Below are 14,705 nucleotides of genomic sequence, written 5' to 3'. Positions count from 1 at the left end.
TGCCTTCTGCATGTCCCCTTACTGTGGATCAAGCCTGCAACCCAAGCATGTGCCCTGACCAGGAATTAAACTGGTGACCTCTTGGTTCGTGGGTCGATCCTGAACCACTGAGCAACACCGGCCAGGCCCTTACCAATTTAGATAAATGGAAGTTGTGAGAGTACACTGGCTTCAGCAGGATACAGCTGTATGTCAGTAAGATAAATTTAAAGAAATGATAAATGATACTAAAAGGGCTACTTTTTTGTCTGTCTAGTTACTAGACAATAGTCATTAAGGGCACTGACTGTCTCATTTATCTGTTTCCTAGGACCTAGGATAGAGGGACACAGATTAGGCACTTAATAATTATATATAGAGTGAATGAATAAAAGAAAAACCACATTTTGATTAAAAAAATAAACTCACCAAATGATTCAAAGATGCAAGTTCTTGACCTATTATGAAAAAAACATACATGCAAATAAGATTTAGGTATTATCTGTTGCATGTTAAAGAACCTAAGTAAAAATTTTCATAGTTAATATATAAAAGAGATGCTCAAGCTAAATAGTTTCTGAAAAATAGTCAAATTTTCTGGCACATTACACCATAAAGACATACTATTACTTATTCTAAAAATGATCACAGTTTGCCCTGATAAAAACAATGAAGTGTTGGGTATTAAAACAGCATCTCATAAAATTGTTTTTATTAATTACATTATACTCATAGAATCTCAAAAAGAGTAGAATCTCAACTAAAAACAATCAAGCAAGCATTATAAGTATCTTTAATTTAATACCTTTATCGAGGGAGAAACCAAAGGGCCAGAGAATGAAAGTGTTTGTTTCATAGTGAACCAGGGGCAAAGCCAGAACTACAAATGACTAGGGACAAGTAGAAAGATAAAATCTGAGAATACCTATGGGCTGACAACTGTGGTGCACTTTTTAATTTTTTGAGCTGGGCAGGTACTTACCTATGAAAAAACTGATATAATCTTTCTTTAGTTTGTCCAAACCAATTTCCAAAAGCATCTGAACTGGAAGAGTCCCACTGAGAGAAACTGTGTCCATGGCTCCATGGTAAGACTGATGAATGAGCTTACTTAGTAAACTGTTACTTCCACTATGGAGCTAGAAATCAAGAAAATTTTATAAAGCCATAAATAAATCCAATAAGCAAAAGAGAAGCAAACTACATTAGCTACAAGCTAAAAATTATAAACTTGCATCTTTAATCTCTTGTACTATAAATTGTTTGAATAAAAGCCCCAAGTTACTTTCTAAGGTGCCTTTCCTGCCTCATTTGTTCAAGTCCAAAGCCATTAAGAAGGGCTTAAACTTATTACTCCCAGATGCACTTCCACCAAAGAGAAGGCAGAGCTGGTCCTTTGAAGCTTTATAACTAGGAATTCTCTTCTCCTGGCTAAGTGCTATTGAGCATCTTTGCCCAAATCAAACATTTTCAACTACACTAAAAATCTACTGTGGCAGAAAACTCTCTCAATGGTCCATGAACATGCCATAAGGAACTCCTTGTTGACTACGATATCCAACATACTACCTTGATCACTTGCAAATTAAAAAGAGCTGCAAACTTACAGATCTGACATATGTTCCAAATGTTAAACAATTAATTTTAAACATATCTAAAATATTTTCTCACTACTATCTTCTTATGATCTCTAATTTTCATCACGATTTTTTGCATTTTCTTTTTTTAAACTATTTTCACTTTGTACTCATTGCACCTGGCAGGGATATACTGGTAAACACTTCACAAAAAAAGTCTCAAGGAAAAAATCCAATGGCCAAGACTACACTGTCTAGAATCACTAATGCCCAATTAATTAGAGTTTGCATGTCTTTGCTCTGGAGTGTACATTTGTTCACACTTATGAAAGTTTCAAAGCTTTATAGGCATGAATTAGCTGTGACATTATTTAAAACTAGAGGCCCGGTGCACAAAAATTCGTGCACTGGAGGGGGGTCCCTCAGCCCAACCTGCCCCCTCTCACAGTCTGGGAGCCCTCAGGGGATGTCCTACTGACAGCTTAGGCCTGCTCCCCATGGTCTGGCCTCCCTCTGCAGGAGGCAACCCAGCTGATCAGGGAAAGGCACCACCCCCATCACCCCGCTGCTGCTGCTGCTGCCACTGCCAGGCTGCGGCAGCTGCGAGGCCTGAGCCCTGGGCCTCGCAGCCGCTAGGGCGCACGGCTGCTGTGAGCCCCAGGCCTCACAGCGCTGTGGCTTTGTCCAGATGGACGTCTGGAAGACATCCGCCCTAATTAGCATATTACCCTTTTATTAGTATAGATAATTCCTATTAAATAAGGACTCTTTTTGTTTCTAGCTTTTTACATAATCTCTTCTTGATTGTAAAAGCACAAATTCATTATGGAAAATTCATAAAGTATAGAAATGTATAATGCAGTTATAAAAACTCACTTGTAACCCTAATACCAAAAGTACTGCTAAAACATTTATTTGCTTCTACCTTTTCCTCTCCAAAATTTATATTCTTTAATACAATAGTGTATATTCTTGTCTTTTTACTGAACATTATAAGAATTTCTCCATATCTGTCAGCATCATTTTTAGCAACTATTACATGTGCCACATGTGGTTATATTATTATTTACTTAGTCATTTCATTTATAGTGGAAATTTAGGTTACTTACATTTTTTTCTACCATAAATGAAGCTCTAATGACTATTCTAATACATAAAATCTTGATACACATTTCTGTATGAGCTTAGGATGGATCTTAACAAAAGAATTATTGATTCAAAGGGCATGACACATTTGCAGGATCATTATGAAAATTGCTTTTAAGAGTGTTCCAAATTGTACCCTCATTAGTATATGAGAATTATAATTCATAGCAATAGTAACAATGACAATATTAGTAGCTTACAAATACCAAGCACTTACCTATGAGCTAGGTGCTAAGAGCTTTACATGAATTAAATTATTTAATCCTAAAACAACACTATGAGGTAAGTATTATTCCTACTCCTGCTTTACAGATGAGGAAACTGGCACACAGAGAAATAAAGGAATCTGCCCAGCTAGTGAGTCACAGGGCTAGAATTCAAGCTCAGGGAGTATGCTCCAGAGCCTATGTCTTTAACCATCATGTTGAAAAAACATTCAACACACACTACTAAACCTACCCATGGCTGTATGTCACCACGTTGTAGACTCTGAATGATCAATGTGAAACACTTCACCAAGTCTTGATATGAAATCACACCTTGAAAAACAAGTCAGTCTAACATAATGTTCATGGTATTTCTGCAGATGATATATGTCATTAATCTTAAGGACACACAAAGAGGAAGACAAGAATCTGTATTTTATGGATGGAGGAATGGGAAAGAAAAAGGCAAAAGACAATGTATTTCTAAAGAAAGAAATTAAACTGCCACAAAATAACACACTTAGTAAAATATTAAGGAATATCTTTTCCTTTCTCTAATAATTATAATTTCACTAAGGTGTATGTTTTGATTCATATAAACACAGCTTAAAAACCATCTACCTGGTAAATCTTAGCAGAAGAAAAGGATATTCTATGAACAGCTTTATATTATTAGTACAATTCTTGAGTAGAATGTGCCAGTGCGTTACTAGAAATGAATTTGTGAAACAGGCACTAAACTTGCACACAAAACTAGTAGAACATACTGTGTTATTTCCAAAAGACTTAGTTAAAGGTAAGCCTAAGAAGTAACAGGAAAAAGTTGTATTGTACAATCACGATGAACACCTACTACTACTCATTTTGCACCACAGCTGCTCAGCAAAATCCAGATCGCCCCGTACTGTGAAAAGACACTCGATGGAACGATCAAATGCAGTACTGTCGGGCTTCACTGTCTGAAAAAGAAGTGCCAGAGAATACTCAGTTTAGTTTTTTTTAGAATCATTGATTAGCCGCCTCCTGCACACCCCACACTGGGAATCGAGCCTGCAACCCGGGTACGTGCCCTGACCAGCAATCAAACCATGACCTGCTGGTTCATAGGTCGAAGCTCAACTACTGAGCTATGCAGCAAAGTTCAGTTTATTTTTTTTTTTTCAAAAGTGATATAGTTTAAGGCCAATAAGCTTTCAAATGCAGCTCTGAGAAAATATTGACCCAAGAACACACACAAAGAAAGATGTGAATGAATTTTTCTACAACTTCATTCACTAATGAAGACACAAACCAATAGTAAAAAACTGAGCCTCTAAAATTGTTTTTATTTTTATTTTTATTTATTTATTTTTTTTACAGAGAGGAAAGGAGAGGAATAGAGAGTTAGAAATATCAATGAGAGAGAAACATCGATTAGCTGCCTCCTGCACACTCCCTACTGGGGATGTGCCCGCAACCAAGGTTCATGCCCTTGACGGGAATCGAACCTGGGACCCTTCAGTCTGCAGGCCAACGCTCTATCCACTGAGCCAAACCAGTCAGGGCCTAAAATTGTTTTTAAAATGTGATGCCTAAAGACAAGCATTGACTTTCCTTCATGTAAAAATTTTTAATTACATTACTGTTGTCTCTCTTTTCCCATTTGTCAAATGACAACACAATTAGCTTAATTTAATAATATCACATCTGGCATATTAACACGCTGTCTTATATTAATATACTAAAGGTATACCATGTTACAGTATATTAACATATTCATTTCTACTTCTCTACAGTTGAGAATTAATAATACATATGTATTGGTTCTATTTAAAACTATTTATCAGCCCTTAAGGTAGTGGTTCTCAACCTTCTGGCCCTTTAAATACAGTTCCTCATGTTGTGACCCAACCATAAAATTATTTTCGCTGCTACTTCATAACTGTAATGTTGCTACTGCTATGAATCGTAATGTAAATATCTGATATTAGGCGACCCCTGTGAAAGGGTCCTTCAACCCCCAAAGGGGTCGTGACCCACAGGTTGAGAACCGCTGCCTTAAGGAAAACAATGCTGACATTAAAGACCAAAACAAGACTACCTTCAAAACACTGCCCATGCTGTATGTACCAGATCTATTTGACATGGATGGTACAGCATGAAAGATAATACAACCACATTTAGAAGCTATTTCAGTGTACATTTCTTTTTTGTTCTTGAATATGTATTTTTTGCTGAAAAATATCATTAATAAATTAACATACAATATGTACAAACACATGAGTAAATAATGTAATGACAAAGGACTATCTTTGTGGAAAGTGTTTTTTAAAAAATATTTAGATTTCAGTGAGTGTACAATGTAAATGCTATCACTTACCTCTGTGTCTTTTTTTGTAGAATCACCAAATCCATCCAGCTTATTTAAGTCTAGAAAGTGGCAAAGCTTATTAATTCTGGATTTTATTTTTCTGCTTTCAAAATTATTTCCATCCTAATCCTATTTTCAAATGACAAATGAGGACAATAAAAGCATAACTGGGGATTTTAGCAAATTACTTAACTCTCCAATGGAAGTCATAATAGATAACCCCTGGGTAGGGGTGTGAGGATGAACTGAGGTACAGTGAAAGCTCCAACACATAATGCTGGGCATCTGGTAGGTGCTCAAGATTACTGTTGCACCCCTCTTCTACTACAATCTCAAATATGGTTGCGGTATATTAATTTTAAATTAAATCTTATTCTTAAAATTACTTAGGCTGTTACCATTAGCAATTCAGAATGAAAGCCATCCTCTGACCATGACAGACTTCATAGTTTACTAGTATATATCCCAACCAAAAAGAATACCAAGCCTAAAAAGACAACTTCATTTAAAAATAGCAAGTATAAATTCCCAATTAAGAAAAATAAACAATGTAGAAGCGTGGATTAGGAAAACAAACACCATTTAGAAACTCCTGCACAAGTTCAACAGCAGATTTTGCTTCCAGAGGTGCAGGCCATTCGGTTACACCAGTCCTCAAACCAATAGCCAAAACCTATAGGAGATTAAAAAACCCAAAAGCTTATTAGCAGAAAGCACAATTTAATCAATAAGAATATATTTAATAATATTGTTATTTCTTGAGTATTTACTCACATGCCAGGACTGTCCTAGTGTTTCATATGTAGTATGTTATTTAATCCTCACAAAATCTCTACAAGGCAGATATTACTATCTACCTTCATTTTATTAAGAAGAGGCTAAGATAACCTGCTAAGGTCATACAATTAGTAACTGACAGTACCAGGACATACACCCAAAGATGATGTTCTGAACTAAGATGCCATGTGTATAAATGCTACAGGATTCAAGACTGATGAGCCTGCCCTAAAGATGCTTGTAATTTTGGTTAAGGACTAGTAATACAGATGAAATAATTGGGAACAACAAATGTAAAACAAATTGGAAATTTACATAAAAATAATATAGGCCCTGGCCGGGTTGCTCAGTTGGTTAGATCATCATCCCAATATGTTAAGGTTGAAGGTTCAATCCCTAGTGAGGATACATATAAAAATCAACCAATGAATGCATAAATAAGTGGAACAACAAACTGATGTTTCTTTCTCTCAAATCTATTTTTAAAAGTGCACAAATTTTTGTGCACCGGGCCTCTAGTATATATATAAAAGCCTAATATGCAAATTTTCCCCTCAGGAGTTCAACCAGAAGTTCAATAGCTCGCTATGACATGTGCTGACCACCAGGGGGTGGCGCAGAATGAAGGAAGGCCCCGGCCGGCAGCTGGCGGCCGAGGGAAAGGAGGCCCTGATTGGCCCTGATCGTTGACCAGGCCCAGGGACCCTACCTGTGCACAAATTTCGTGCACCAGGCCTCTAGTCTATAAATATAATAGCCTAAGTGACCATTACAGCGGAATGACCAGAACGATCAGTCACTATGATGCGCACTGACCACCAGGGGGCAGATACTCAATGCAGAAGCTGTCTCCTGGTGGTCAGTGTGCTCCCACAGGGGGAGCACCGCTCAACCAGAAGTCGGGTTCATGGCTAGGGAGCACAGCTGTGGTGGTAGGAGCCTCTCCCGTCTCTGTAGCAGCACTACTGAGCGGCGGCAGCAGGCGCATCAGGCCAGGATGAGTGCAAGCGGCATAGCACCTGGCCCCGGTTTGGGCTCCTCCCCGGCCACTTGCCGCTTGGCCCACTGCTACATCCCCCAAGGGGTCCTGGACTGCGAGAGGGCACAGGCTGGGCTGAGGGAACCTCCCCCTGTGCACGAATTTCATGCACCGGACCTCTAGTAATAATATAAATGCATGTGCCTATACATACAATAATTTAAACTGGAGAAAGGAGGTCAAGATGTCCTGGAATAGCCAGGGGAACAATGTGAAACCTCAACTCCACTCCAATCCAAATGTGAGAACTGTCAGCTACAGAGCAGGGAAGGAGATGAAGAGGGTGGGGTGATTCCAACCAGTGGAGTATAACACCTAGAGGACACTAGAAGATTACAAGGAATGGGGGCTACACAGGAATAGTGATGTTAAACTTAAAAAGATTTTTTATTTCACATGGAAGACAACACCCACTGTTGATTTTTTGGCAAGAAAATGACATGATCAAGTAGTTAAGAATTCCTCCATCAGAAATACCTAGGATTTTAAGGAAAAGAGAAAATACAGTATTTCTCAACAAAAGTGATCTCACCCTCTACCCCCAGGGGATACTTGAAAAATGTGCAGATAAGTTTTGGTGCCACAATATCTGGGGGTACAGAAGCATTTAATTTGGTAGAGGCCAAGGATGTTAAACATTTTGCAACATGTACAAAGTCCCAAACCACAAAGCATGGTCCTGCCCAAAATGCTGAAATGCTGATAGTGTCCCTGTTGAGAAACAATGAATGGTCATTAGAGTGGTCCAAGAGGGAGATAAGAGCTTTAACTAAGATGGGCACAGTGAGAGAAACTTCGAAGGAAGAAAAGAACACTATATTTCAGAGAGAGAGAGAGAGAGAGAGAGAGAGAGAGAGAGATAGGTAGGTAGGTATAGAGGTATATACGTGGAATAAAACAAAAGAAAAAAATCCTACCCATTTATAAAAATACAGAGGACTAAACTTGGAGAGACTATGTCCCTGTGCATATCTAAGATTCTGTTAATTTAAGGGAGATTACATGGACAAAGCATGGACTTTCCTTCTTATTTTTAATTTTAGAGAGAGGGAGAGAAACATCTATTTGTTGTTCCACTTATTTATGCATTCATCGGTTGATTTTTTCAAATGTTTTTATTGATTTTGAGAGAGAGAGAGAGAGAGAGAAAGAGAGAGAAACATCCATCTATTGCCTCTGGTATGCACCATGACTGGGACTGAACCTGCAACCCAGGCATGTGCCCCAATAGGGAATCTAACCGGTGGGTGACCTTCCAGTGCATGGGACAACACTCAACCAATTGAGCCACACTGGCCAGAGTCATTGGTTGATTTTTGTATGTGCCCTCACTGGGGATCAAATAAAACTTGGCATATTGGGATGATGCTCTAACCAACTGAACTGCCTGGTCAGGGCCACAAAGCATGGACTTTCAAGTTAGACAGACATGTATTTGAATGAGTTTTGAACCAGCTCTCCCACTTACCAGTTGCTGATGCCTTAGGCAAAATAACTAAACCATCTAGCACCACATGTTTGGCACACAGTAGAGTGGCAGCTTCCAGCTGTGGTAGTAAGTGGTGGTGGTAGAAACAGTTCTTACTAAAGTAAAACACAGCTGACCAGTGAACAATATGGGTTTGAACCGCACGGGTCCACTTATTTGCAGATCCGCCCCTCCTCCCCCCAATAAATACAGTAAGAGTATATTTTCTTCCTTATGATTTTCTAAAAATTTTCTTTTCTCTAGCTTACTTTATTATAAGAATATAGTATAATATATATAACATAAAAAATATGTGTTAATCAACAGTTTATGTTATCAGTAAGGCTTCCAGGCAACAGAAGGCTATTAGCAGTTAAGTTTTGTGGGAGTAAAAAGTTATACATGAATTGCTAACCATGCAGGGGGTATGTGCCCCTAACCCCCACATTGTTCAAGGGTCAAGAGAAATGAAGGAATGGTGGGATCATATACAGGTTTCTAGTCTGAAGATCTAGTCTGGAGAAGATTTCATGTTTCATTTTGGATATACTGTACTGAGTTTGAGGCCACAGCCCTGTACTCAAGTTAGAAATAATTTGGTGGAAGTAGGAAAGATGGGAATTAGTATCAGCTTAAAGAAAGGATCTGGCCCTGGCTGGGTGGCTCAGTTGATTAGAGCATCATCCTGTACACCAAAAGGTTGTGGGTTCAATTCCTGGTCAGGGCACATACCTTGGTTATGGGTTTGATCCCTGATCAAGGCATGCACGAGAGGCTACTGATCGATGTTTCTCTCTCTCTTCCTCTCTCTCTAAAAATTAATAAAACATATTCTCGGGTGAGGATTAAAAAGAAAAAGGGAAAGAAGGGATCCGGAGTTCCCTCATAAAGGCATTAGTCAAATCACTGAATGTGTAAGCTGTCCGCCAGGGTGGACAGAGAAGGGCAGAGAGACATAAGGGTAGAAGTATGATGGCAGCCCACAATAATGATCTTGGAAGAGGAACTTTTAAGAAGAAAAGTGAGCCCTAACCGGTTTGGCTCAGTGGATAGAGCGTCGGCCTGCAGACTGAAGGGTCCCAGGTTCGATTCCGGTCAAGGGCATGTACCTTGGTTGCGGGCACATCCCCAGTGGGGGCTGTGCAGGAGGCAGCTGATCGATGTTTCTCTCTCATCGATGTTTCTAACTCTCTATCCTCTCCCTTCCTCTCTGTAGAAAATCAATAGAATATATATATATTTTTTTTTTAAAAGAAGAAAAGTGAGACAGGTAGAAAAAGTACCAAGTTTTACACAAAAATAATATGAAGGAAATGTATTAGAATGCTTGGTACTACACTAGATGTTGAAGGTACAGCAGGGTACCTGGCACTGAAGTCCAGTAAGGAAGAGAGATAAGTAAACAAATCACTGTGATTGATAATCACTCTAACAAGAGGTGTGTGTTGAGTTCTATAACAGCACAAAGCACAGGTACCATAAGCCATTCTGAGAGGTCAGTGCAATCATCCTAAGCAAAAGATGTCACAGAGAGCTCACCCAGAAAAGAGGTAAAAGGGCATACCAGATCAACACACACACACACACACCAGAAAGTGACAAAGGGTGATAGGATCAAGCTACTACAAGCAGGGAACTCAATATAGCGAGGGTTGGGGGTTCAGTGGGAGCGAAAGTAGGGTGTTAGATTAAGCTAAAGAAATAAGTAGGCACCAATAGGAACATGAAAAGATACTAAACGTCATTAGCCATCAGGGCAATGCTACATAACAAGATACTACTTCATCTCCACTAGGATGACTATGAACAAAAACAAAAGCAGAAAATATCAAAGTGTTGGCAAGGATATGGAGAAATTGAGCCCTCATACACTGCTGGTAGGAATGTAAAGTGGTGCAGCCACTTTGGAAAATAGTTTGGCAGTTTCTCAAAAGATTAGAGTTACCACATGACATAGCAATTCCACCCAAGAGACGTGAAAAGATATGTCACACAAAAACATGTACGCGACTATTCATGGCAGCATTACTCAGAATAATCAAAAAGTAGAAACAACTAAAATGTTCATCAGTTGATAAATGGATAAACAAAATGTGGTATATCTATACAATGGAATGCTACTCAACAATAAAAAGGAACAAAGTACTACAGAAAGTACATTGGTGGTTGCTAGAGGCTGATGGGAGTGAGAGGTGACTGCTAAATGGGTATAGGGTTTCTTTTGGGAGTGATGAAAATGATCTAAAATTAAAGATGGTCATGGCTGTACAACTCTATAAGTATGTTAAAAACCACTAAACAAGTGAATTTTATGAAATGTAACTTATATCTCAAAAAAGCTGCTAGAAAAAAGAAAAAGGTAGAGCAGTGACTGGATATAACTGACTTTGTATGCCAGGCTAAAACACTTGGAATTTCTACTGCATTAAAATGAGGCACCCCCTTGAGATTCAATTTGTAGAGTGGAGCTAAAATTACTGAAACATAAAATTCTTGAAACACATGCTCATTATTCTTTAGCATCAATCAAAACCCAAGTTATTAACAAGCAGATTATATATGCATTTGAAATAAATTGGCATCTAACCCACCTGGAAAGAGAGAAATCCATCATATAAATAAAAACCAAACACTCCAGTAAAAAAGGCAGAAGAATGGTAGCTATTAATTATCTAACTAATGCTCTCTTTAAATGTAAGAACCACTACCACATAGTACTAGTAAAATTAAGCTGCCCAAATTGCCAAGAGTATCCAATGCATATATAACATTTGGAACAATTTTTGAAGAACACAAAACTAAATAACAATGATATTAACAAATATTCTTATGAAAACATGAGATTTAATGCAAGTAACAAATTCCAGAAGGATACTCACAAGGAGAAATTTCAGTTCTCTGTGAAGATGATTCAAAGGACTTCTGGGATCTCCTGATTCCACTTTAATATTCTAAAAAGTTCTCAAAGTCAGTTTTCACTGGTAATCCCATCTTTTTGGCATAAGGGTCAGAGTTACTTGCATTTCAAACTACCCACACATTAAAAAATATATTTTATAAAGCACTAATATATTGAAAAAGTAGCGCAAAACTTCATTTAGAACATCTCAGAGATACCACAGATCCTGCCCATCCTGATATAGTAACTTAAATTCAGGCCATCACACTCCATTTCTATACCACAATTGTACCTACATGGAACTAACTGTTCTTACACGCTCTCCTGCTCTCTCCTACTGAATTTCCAAAGGACAAGTAGGAGAAATATAAATACAGCTCAAGACTCAATGATAAACTTAGCATTACTACACACCAAAAATAACCCAGCCTCCCCAATATATATGCTCCTTAGAAACAAACTAACTAAACCAGTAAGTATGCTGTCCTACCTGGAGGTAAGGTTTTACAACTCCAACATATTATTTAAAAAGGGGGGGATTAAAAAATTCTGTTGTATGTAAATTTCTATTGAAGGAAAAGCATTAAGAATATGATTATCCATAATCCCACCACCCTGCGGAATCACTATTAACCCTACCCAGGCTTCTGTGTACACATTTTTTAAAAACATAGTTGAGATTCTACTAAATGTTCAATTTTGTACTTTTCTGCTTTTGTCTGCTTAATAATAAGCATTTCCTGTTATTATTAAAGACACTTTAAAGATTTTTAAAGAATGTGTAATATTTCATCATGGAAATCTATTTTAGTGATTATCCTACTTGTTTTGAATATTTTGGAAACACAGCTGTATCACTGCAAATAGTTTTGTACATATATTTTTGTTAGCAATTCTAATTAACTTCCTAAGACAGATTCGTAGAAATGTTAAAAGGTGAAAGGCTTAGTAATATAATAATTCTTGATGTATTGCCAATACATGCACTCTCTATTTTAAGACTAGCAGATGACAGGGATTTAAAGTACAGCATAGGGAACACAGTCAATAATATTGCAATAACTGTGCATGGTGCCAGGTAGGTATTAGACTTACCAGGGGGATCTCTTCGTAAGTTATATAAATGTCTAACCACTATGCTGTACACCTGAAATTAATATAATTTAAATGGCAGCGATAATGAAAAATAAAAAAAAACTATAAAAAGGATAGCAGAGATGATGTCACTTTGATAATTTCACTTGAGTCCCAACTCAAGAGACTATTAATCACTGGAAAATCTTAAGTTATATACTTCCAGTGCTGTGAGCAATTGATAGATCAGATCACCTGTAAAACCTCCACTGGCTTCTCTAGCTACTTCAGGGGTAAGCTGTCAGAGCTCAGGGAGGGCAGGGGCTGGGGGTGGGACAGGAGGCATGCAACCCCAGCAACAAGCTAGTTAAAAGTAAACCCACACTGAGTGAACGCAACAGAAAACAGGGCTTACTCCTACCAGAGTTGCAGTTGAAGAGAGTGGAGGGATCTGAAGAATCTCATCCACAGGACTCCAGGAAATATCCAAAGTGATCGTAGTTTGTGATGTGGGGATTGTATCATCCAAGGCAGTGGACTTCAAGAGCTCATACTGGGCAAAGCCCCTGGCTGTAACCTGAAAAGAGGGCATCCAGCACACCAGCAGCTATGCTTTCACATGACCAAAGGCCATTTTCAAAACTACTTTGATTCTTTCCTCAAAAGAAGAAAAAGTAGTATACTTTATCCCAAATGGAAAAATAAGACAATTATTCTTAATCACAAAGATTAGCTAAAAGGCAAGAGGGCATATATTTTAAATTTCAGTCATTAGCTGATAGGAAAATAAATACAAACATTTTGGTACTACAGAAAAATATGTAGTCATATTAGGAGTGAAAGGCAGGTCAATACAGTTAGAAGAAAATAATATGAGAAGAGAAATACTTACAGCAGACAATTGATGTCTTTTCTTATGTGAATTTTTTAAGTCTTCAAGATTTATAGAATAATTTTTATCAGCTATGGGACATAAAAAAAACATTTAAATATACAATTCAAAATTACATCTTAATGCTAGAAAATTCAAATTCTGAGGGTACCATAGTTTAACACTAATAATAGTTGAAGTTTTAAATCACAGTTGAATGGAATGTCTATAAAAGAATGAAAGAGAAACAAAGCTCAATACTATCATCAAAAATATAACTGTATGTCTACTATGAAACTGGAATTATATTGTCATTATATTCAATTTTTGATCCTCTAATGAAAACTCCAAAAAATATACCCATACAAATAAAATGAAACACAAACAAAACAGCTATAAACTCCTGTCCAGACTTTCAGAGATTTGTTTCTGGTGTTTCTGGAATATCACCTACATGCTGCAAGTTATACAGTAGACTAGATTCCTGGTGGCTAACATGAATTCCATTGTGTGCACTTCCCTCTTAACAATATATACTTTCAGTAAAACCGCAAAACAGTAACTATCAAATAAATAAACATATACACACACACCCATAAAAGTAGTAAGAGCCAGCTCTCACCTTTACAATTGACCGCATATAAGACAATTCCTGTGATGCTGTTACTTGTTGTGATAAGCTCAGCTCCTAGCCAACAGGTCCCTTCAGGATCTGAACTGTCACACCTTACCCAAAGGGGAGGAAGGGCAGTAACTGGCCGATTAATCTTTATGTGGGTCATATTAGGATTGTGAGCCATGGTGTAAAGTCCAATTAACTGCCTTGAAAATAAGAATAGAAAGAATAAATTATAGTTAGAGATTGCCATTCAGTCAAGAATTTTCTTTCCCAAAGATATCATGAAGTGTCTCCCAGAAACAAAAATCTGAAAAATGCACATAAATATTTCACCCAATGTATAAGTGAGAGACGAGCACACAAGGCAGATCAAGACTCACGCATCAAAAAATGACAATGACAAGTTCAGAGCTACTACCAGCAGGGAGTTCAAAACAGTGACGGTAAAGGTTCAGTGAGAGTGGAAGTAGGGTGTGAGTTCAGGCTAAGGAAATAAGTAGGATATATCAACTATCTATACTAGGGTAATATGCTAATTAGACTGGGAGACCTTCCAGACATTCTTCTGGACAAAGCCATGGTGGCGGGGCCGAGGTAGAGGTGGTAAGGGGGCAAGAGGGGAGGGCAGTTGTAGGTGATCAGGCCGGTGGGGGGGCCGGTGGGGGCGAGCAGGCCATCAGTGGGGGTCAATTGGGGGCGA

At 38.0% G+C, this 14,705-nt stretch overlaps 1 protein-coding gene across 3 annotated transcripts in view; it reads right to left on the bottom strand.

Annotated features, from left to right (window-relative positions):
• Positions 1-14,705, bottom strand: part of ZWILCH (zwilch kinetochore protein) — a 38,631-nt gene that overhangs the window by 10,671 nt on the left and 13,255 nt on the right. For 2 of the 3 annotated variants that reach the window (XM_014536284.1, XM_014536285.1), the window contains exons 5-14: positions 14,009-14,208; positions 13,408-13,478; positions 12,937-13,092; positions 11,422-11,493; positions 5,838-5,931; positions 5,268-5,317; positions 3,762-3,867; positions 3,162-3,241; positions 962-1,118; positions 409-437 (exon numbers count right to left, since the gene is read on the bottom strand). In XM_014536284.1, the coding sequence (XP_014391770.1) occupies positions 409-437; positions 962-1,118; positions 3,162-3,241; positions 3,762-3,867; positions 5,268-5,317; positions 5,838-5,931; positions 11,422-11,493; positions 12,937-13,092; positions 13,408-13,478; positions 14,009-14,208 (1,015 nt within the window). The remainder of the gene's footprint in view (positions 1-408; positions 438-961; positions 1,119-3,161; positions 3,242-3,761; positions 3,868-5,267; positions 5,318-5,837; positions 5,932-11,421; positions 11,494-12,936; positions 13,093-13,407; positions 13,479-14,008; positions 14,209-14,705) is intronic. The other variant, XM_014536286.1, reaches the window with a different exon arrangement.

The sequence above is a fragment of the Myotis brandtii genome, unplaced genomic scaffold (assembly GCF_000412655.1).
Source record: "Myotis brandtii unplaced genomic scaffold, ASM41265v1 scaffold160, whole genome shotgun sequence".
Taxonomy (NCBI): domain Eukaryota; kingdom Metazoa; phylum Chordata; class Mammalia; order Chiroptera; family Vespertilionidae; genus Myotis; species Myotis brandtii.
Note: the sequence above shows the minus strand (reverse complement) of the source record. Positions and strands in the feature narration are given on the sequence as shown.